Below are 7,020 nucleotides of genomic sequence, written 5' to 3'. Positions count from 1 at the left end.
GGGAGCCTCAGCTCCTTGCCAGCACCCAGGCTGCTGGCACAACCCGTCTACGGGGCTACAGCGGACAGAGGGCTGGAGGCACAGCCACGGGGTTCCCTGGCCCTGCCGTCCTTGCAGCCCCTCGGGGGGAGGGAAGACGGCTGACCTTCAGCCTCAACAGCAGCACAGCCGTCCAGCAGCACACTCATGAGTTTCTTCTTACACCAGGACCTGCGGGCTCCGGCCCATGGCGGCTCGCTACGGCATGTCGCGCGTCGTGGGTGGCACGGGTGCCCAGCCAGGGGCCTGGCCCTGGATCGTCAGCATCCAGAGCCCCTGGGGCCACGTGTGTGGAGGGTCCCTCATCAGCCCGCAGTGGGTCCTCACAGCAGCCCACTGCTTCAACGCGGCCAGGTAAGGAGGAGCAGGGAAGGGGGCTATCCCCACAGCACCAGCAGGCGCCCCGTCCGCAGCCCCACGAGCTCCTGCCATCCCGCTGCCTTGCAGTATGCCCGGTGCCAGGGCACTGGCGAGCCCAGCTGAGAGACTGCTCTGCAGAAGGCTGGGCTCGTGCCACCGCTTCCTAGCAGCCTCCAGCTCCACGTTCCTGGTGCCCAAGGCATGCTAGGGCAGTGGCACCCTCCGCAGCGCTGCTTTCCTCCCTGCCTTGGGAAGCAGAAGGCAGGGAACCACGGGGCTGCTGCAGCACGTGGCTCCGCTCCCTCTGAGGCCTCTCTGCATCTGCCTTCCAGTTACCTCACCATGTGGCGTGTGGTGATCGGGGCCACCCACTTGGCTCAGCCGGGCCCTGAGACCCAAGTGCGCGGTATTTATCGGCTAATACTTCATGAACACTACGATAACGTCACGGAGAGGAACGACATCGCCTTGCTGGAACTGGACCAGCCTGTCCAGTGCGGCTACTACGTACAGCTGGCCTGCGTGCCCGACGCCTCGCTGAGAGTGTCAGAGCTGACGAGCTGCTACGTCAGCGGTTGGGGTGCCACCATGGCAAGATGTGAGTTCCCAAAGAGTATTCCTGTGCCGAGGGTAAGCTCGGCACGCTGGGGAGGCGGGCTGGGCTTCTGGGCAGCGGTGGCGGCGAAAACCAGAGTCGGGCTGCGGGGACGTACGGCCACGGAGAGATGGGCCCGAGCCATTAGCCAAAGCGAGATGGAAGGGCAAGCCCGGCACAAGGCCTCTGCAGGGGCAAAGGCGAGCCCTAGGGAAGGGCTTCGCCCACACAGGGGAGGAGAAGTGGGAACAGAAGGGCTGCTGGCTGCTAACTCCTTCCTGTGCTCACAGCTGGAGGATCGACTGCTGTCCTGCAGGAGGCCCAGGTCCACCTCATTGATGTCAAGGTCTGCAACAGCAGCCGCTGGTACAGAGGGGCCGTCCACCCCCACAACGTGTGTGCCGGCTATCCGCAGGGCGGCATCGACACCTGCCAGGTAGGAGCGTGCTCCGCGCCAGCCCCCAGCAGCACAGGCAGCCCTGTCGCCAGCGCCCAAATGTCCCCCGGCGCGTGTTGCGCCTGCCGAGTTGCCCTCCTGCCGCTGGGTCCCCACCGCTGTCGGGGCTTGCCTCCCCTTCCCCGTCTGCAGGCCCTTGCCCAGCACCCCTCTTGTCCCAGAGCCCCGGCACTCTGCCCAGAAAGGCCACCCAGTGCTCTTGCCCCAGCCCAGAGGTCTGCATCCCAGTCCTGGAACGTCCCCCTTCCACACCTCCAGGATCAGCGGGCAGAGAGGAGAGAGCGCCCTACCTTGCAGGCCCACCACCCCCTCCCAGACAAGGTCCTGCAGGCTCCAGCACCCGAGCAGAGCCTTGCTGGGCACTGGGTACAGCTCTGGCAGGTGCCAGGAGAGAGAAGGAGCCAGCCACAGTGCTGACAGGGGCCACCCAACACCACCAGAACCCTCTGACTCTCCTCCGCTCCGCTGCAGGGTGACAGCGGTGGTCCTCTCGTCTGCCAAGACAAGCACGCCGACTACTTCTGGCTCGTGGGGGTGACCAGCTGGGGGATAGGCTGCGCGAGAGCCAGGCGGCCCGGAGTCTACACCTCCACGCAGCACTTTTACAACTGGATCCTGGTACAGATGGGACTGCACCCAGCAGTCCGGGCTGCTCCAACGGCGCGGGCATGGAGTCATTTTCTCACCGCCTCCACCCCCGTGCAGAGGCCAAGGCCGATCCCAACACAGTCGGGCACGTTTAGCTCCTGCCCATTCCCACTCCAGAAGCTGGTGGAGTTCTTTACTCGGGTGCAGGAGCTCCTGCAGGTGCTAAGGGGGAAAAAGGCTTGAGCAGCAAGAGGAAGAGGATCCAGTGCAGGCTGCAGAGTAGCACCACCCTTTCCTCCTGGGGCAATGCCTGCTGAGATCCAAAGGCAGCCTCAGTGCCAGTGGCCTGCTCGGTCCTGCCCACGCTCCTCTCAGGGCACACACAACTGCTGCTCTTGACTTAGTTCTTGAAATAAAGTTGACCATTTTCACAGCTAACCAGGCTTCAGTCCAGTCTCCTGTGCAAGGCAAGGACTTCCACGCCCAGCTCCTGCAGAACGAGGCTGCAGGCAGACAAGTCGGTCACACGGGCAAAGAGCCACTCCAAAAGCTGAAACGGTGCCCGGTCTGAGACGAGGGTGCTCAGAGCCACCGTGGGGTGGAGAAGACTGGCTAGAGGGAGGCTAGCAAGAGGAGAGGAGGAAATGATGTGACACGCAGCCAGCGTTGGGGGTATGCCTTAAGGCACGCAAGCTGAAGATTAGGGCCTGCCGGGAGCCTTCGTTTACTGAACACACCGTGGGAAACGCCTGAGCATGCCAAGAGCTATTGCTGCCTGTAGCAAAGCGAGTGCGAAGCTGACGGGAGTCAGAGTGCCATGAGGAAGAGCCGGATTTCACAGGTAGTTAAGGGGGATTGGTGTGGGAGGTGGCCACACTTGACAGATAACTGAAGGAAGAGCTGGGGTGGTTTTGGGGAGAGCAGTCTGGCAGGGACAGCAGTACCCAGGAAAAAACTGCATCGGTAATGCCGTGGAAGTCCGAGGTGACCCAGCTAACAGCGCCTGAAACACCAAACCTGTGGACGGCTGTGGCAAACCTGGGAGCAAGGGGGAAAAAATACCCGCGGGGAGGTCCCTTGCTTGGGAGGAGACAGGGGCGGAGAAAGAGGGGAGTCAAGGCATTTGAGGGGCATGTATAGGCATGGAAAAAGGAGAGGAGGGAGGGATCAAGGAGCCAACCCCACAGAGGCAAACTGCTGGTTGGTGTGCTTGTTTGACTGAGCCCTGCAGGTGATCACTGCAGTGCGTCCTACCTCCTCTTGGAGAGCGATTCCCACTCCTTCGTGTGCGGCCCCACTCTGCACCCAGGACGCGGGTGGGTCCAGAGGGCTGGCGGCCAGCAAGGGCAGAAGGGAACACAGGCCACGGCGACCCAGCGGTGGGCAAGAGCGAGTGTCTCGGGCCAGCTACTGTTCGGAGCGCTGTGTGTTTGTGCAATTCACTAGGGAAACCAGAAGCTGGACTAGCTCACGAGCAAAGGAGAGAGACCCTTGCAGTCGTGCAGATGGCCTGTGGTTGCAGCCCACCCGCTTTGTTGAGCTGCCCGGGGGTGCCGATCCTGGGGAAGGCTCAAGAAACGGCGGCTGCCTGTACCTGCAGGTGGGCAGTGGAGTGTGCACAGCGGGAGCCAGCGGTGGTTTGTGGGGCTGTTGAACGGGTTTGGGCTTTAAATGTGCCCAGCCCAGTACACCTGGTTCCTTTCTCCTTGCAGGTTGTATTCAGAGCTGTAATGCTATTTTTTTAAAAAAGCAAAAGCAAAAGCAACCAGCAAACAAAAAAAAAGCTGGGCAATTCCACCCTGCAACTGGTTGTCTCCCCCAGGCCCTGGCCACCCTGCCAGGCGACATTCACCACCACCAGCAGGGTGCAGGAGCGGGCCCGGGGCAGGGCTTTCACAGGCCGCCCCTATTTTGAGGCTCCTGGCCATGCAGTTCCTGGGCAGTGCTCAAGCAATGGCAGCAGTGCCCACAGCCGGTATTTTTGATCTTTCTCCCTTTCTCCCAGGCTCTGGCTCCCTGGTTTCCAGCTGTTCTCTTTCTGCCTTAAAGCCTGTTGTGCTGCTTCTCTTCCCCTTCCTCACTCTGGCTCCTTGTCCCCATCTTTTTTAGCCTCCTCCCTGCCTGCCCCGGCCCCTCGTGCTCCCCCTGCTCCCCTACCCCGGCGGCCACCGTTGCTCGGTCCCTCTCTGCCGCCCTGCCCCACACTCCCCCTCCCGCTGGCCCTCAGGCTCTGGGGGATGTTTCCCGCCCTGCTCTTGGCTTGGGGGAGGGGCCATGGGGCCCGCGGGGGCGGAGCAGGGCCGGGGGAAGTGTCCCTGCAGGGGCAGGCAGCAGGAAGAGGCCCCGGGGCATGCTGGGAGCTGTAGTCCTGGGGCAGGGGCTGCCGGGCGGCCATGCTGGTGCCGGGAGGTACAGGCTCTGCTCAAGCCATGGCCCGTCTGAGGTGAGGGCTGGGGCTGCCCCTGAGGTGAGCGAGGCCCTTGCACGGGGGAGGGGGTGTCTCCTGCCTGCTGGCTGCCTGGGGGTGGTGGGTGGGAGCTCCAAGCCAGAGCCGGGTCAGTTGGGGCATCCCCGGGAGTGACCTGGGAGCTGGGGAGGGGAAGGAGAAGGGAGACAGACCCCCCAGCACAGGCACTGGACACGCCGACTCTCAGAGCCCCCCTGATTCCCCCCAGCCCCGCTCCCCCCCTGCAGCTGCCCCGTCCCCAGCCCCTCCCCTGAGGCCTGTCCCGCAGCCCCAGGCTGCCCCACGGCCTGTCCTGGCAGCCGCGAGCGGGACCTCGGGCAGGCCCAGGGCTCTGTTAACCCAGGGGCCTTCAGCAGCAGTGCGGGGAAGGAGCGGGGTCTGCAGGAGCGGCTGCAGCAGGAGGGGCTCCGGCCTGGGGCCGGCTGTGACAGTCAGGGTTCTTTCCCTCTGCCAGAGGCTGTGCCAGGGCTCGGTTGTCTGTTCCTGCCCTGGGGATGTCGTCAGCTGCATCCAGCTCAGGCTGAAGCTGAGGAGATGGGCAAAAGGAAAAGCAGCCGGAGAAGGACACGAAGGGGATCCGGCTGCGAGCTGCCCCCAGCTGCAGACAAGAGACAGCCGGCCTCTCGGCGTGAGGAAGGGTCCCTGTGAGTAGTCCTGAGCAGAGCTGGTCACCAACATGCACCGCGGGGTCTGTGTGCGTAACCAAAGCACGGTATAGCTGTGGGGGTGGGGTGTGTGTGTGTGTGCGCAGTGAGGCTGTGTATGTAGGAAGCCTCATATTGTAAGAGCTGAGAGAGGCAGAGACAGAAGTGTCTCAATAGTAAAATCCTCCCAGCAGCACCAAGAGCGGGAGCGGCAGTGAGTCCTGGGCCCTTGTGTTATAATCAGATCTGAATTTTGAATTTCATTGATAATTAATTGTTTTGAATAAACAACTAATTTCTTATAGTTAATTCTTTCCTGATTCAATTAATTTACATTATGGTAAGGAGTAGACAAAACCTCACTTATGCTAAGAGACAGCAGATGCAGGCCTTAGGAAGATGGCCAAAGCTGAAGCTGCTGTGGATTGGGAAATTGTACAGAACACAGAACGAGGAGGGAGGGAGGCAGGTACAAGGGGTGAAATTGTACATTCTCAGCTAGTTCTCTTATGTGATGAAACCATCGAAACAAAGGAATGTTGCTGTGAAGACTCTCCCGTCCTCCCCATCCTAATTTGAATATCAGAGATTTTGATCAGTAAAATAACCAATGATTAGATTAGGATAGGACTATTAAGAAAGTTATAGAATAGGGCGGACCAATCATTGTAACTGTCAAAATTAATAGCGGGCATAAGATGCATGCTTATGTTAAAATCTGTTAAAGATCCTGACTTTGCAGAAAAAGGGTGTAAGATGTTGAATTTTTGATGTAACTTTGAAGCCCGTCGGGTGGAGCTGTCCCTGTGCTTCCCAGCGCTGCAATAAAGACGTGCCGGCTTATCTGCAAGTGTGTAGATAAATTTGTCGTGATTGCTACCCTCCGTCCACACTTGGGGCCGTGTCACCCCTCTTGTGCTCCGGGTGCCTCCCTGTGCCTGTGCCCTCCCACCTTCCATCACTGGCGTCACTCTTTTGCTTCCCTGTACCTTTCTTCTTCTGTCTGTTCTTGTCCCCTGCTCCCTCTTCGTCCCTCTCTGCTTTCCAAGCCCCTCTCTTGTTCTGCTATTCTACCGGGGTGCAGGGCTGGGCGGGTGGGGGGGCTCCCACCCATCATCCAGCACAGGGAAGGAAGCGCTGGGGAGGAAATCCCCGTTTAAAATCCCAGTTTGACTCAGAGCATGGCCAGGAGCTGAGACAGAGTGGGGGACCCGGCTCCCACGTGCACCCCCAGAAAGACCCTTCCCCACCCTCAAACCCCTCCCCTGCCTTCCCAGCCCCCTCCCTGCATGCAGTGACCCCCTGCCCAACGCCCACCCCCCCCCCCCCGACACCCTGCACACCCCCAGCCCCGGGAAGGAGGGGGGTCGGGGCAGGGGCGGGTGTGGCAACAGCACCCATCGCTCACCCGCGTCCGAGGACTCGGAGGAGACGGAGCTGCGGGGGGAGCCCAAGGCTGACGACCCCCGGCACGGGCTGGCCCGGCGCCTGTGCAAGGACAGCCCCGCCACCCGCCGCCTCGGGGTGTCCCAGTGGCTGCGGGCAGGGCGGGGGCGGCGATCAGCCCGTGGGGACCCACCGGTACCCCTCGGGGTGCCCCCCTCGGGTGGGGCGGTGGGTGGTGTCCCCCCCCTCCGCGCTCAGCACTGCCCTGAGCCGGCAGCATTCACGCGTGGGGGGGAGGGGGGTGCGGTGCGGGGCAGCCCCCCCCCCGCCCTGTCTCCACTCACCTTCCCAGTCCCACCAGCTTGTCCATATCCAGCGTCAGCGGGGTGACCGGCGACATGCCCGCTCGCCTCCTGGCCACTCCGGCTAGCCCACGGCCACCGGGGCCGCCCTGCGCCGCCATGGCGAGTGCAGGAAAGGAAGG

At 62.0% G+C, this 7,020-nt stretch overlaps 1 protein-coding gene across 1 annotated transcript; it reads left to right on the top strand.

The window, feature by feature from the left end:
• Positions 1–226: 226 nt before the first annotated feature.
• Positions 227–2,282, top strand: LOC147412271 (acrosin-like). Its single transcript, XM_086481537.1, has 4 exons — positions 227–393; positions 732–997; positions 1,285–1,430; positions 1,923–2,282. The coding sequence occupies exons 1-4, from the start codon at positions 227–229 to the stop codon at positions 2,280–2,282; spliced, it is 939 nt and encodes a 312-aa protein (XP_086337663.1).
• Positions 2,283–7,020: the final 4,738 nt, after the last annotated feature.

This window comes from Leptosomus discolor, unplaced genomic scaffold, assembly GCF_034619465.1.
Source record: "Leptosomus discolor isolate bLepDis1 unplaced genomic scaffold, bLepDis1.hap2 HAP2_SCAFFOLD_80, whole genome shotgun sequence".
Lineage (NCBI taxonomy): Eukaryota > Metazoa > Chordata > Aves > Leptosomiformes > Leptosomidae > Leptosomus > Leptosomus discolor.
Note: the sequence above shows the minus strand (reverse complement) of the source record. Positions and strands in the feature narration are given on the sequence as shown.

Excerpts from the sequence above, each read along its gene's own strand:
- LOC147412271 (XM_086481537.1), top strand. The coding sequence starts at position 227 with ATGGCGGCTCGCTACGGCATGTCGCGCGTCGTGGGTGGCACGGGTGCC. Across the intron at positions 998-1,284 it reads GGGTGCCACCATGGCAAGAT|CTGGAGGATCGACTGCTGTC; the intron begins GTGAGTTCCCAA and ends CTGTGCTCACAG. Across the intron at positions 1,431-1,922 it reads GCGGCATCGACACCTGCCAG|GGTGACAGCGGTGGTCCTCT; the intron begins GTAGGAGCGTGC and ends GCTCCGCTGCAG.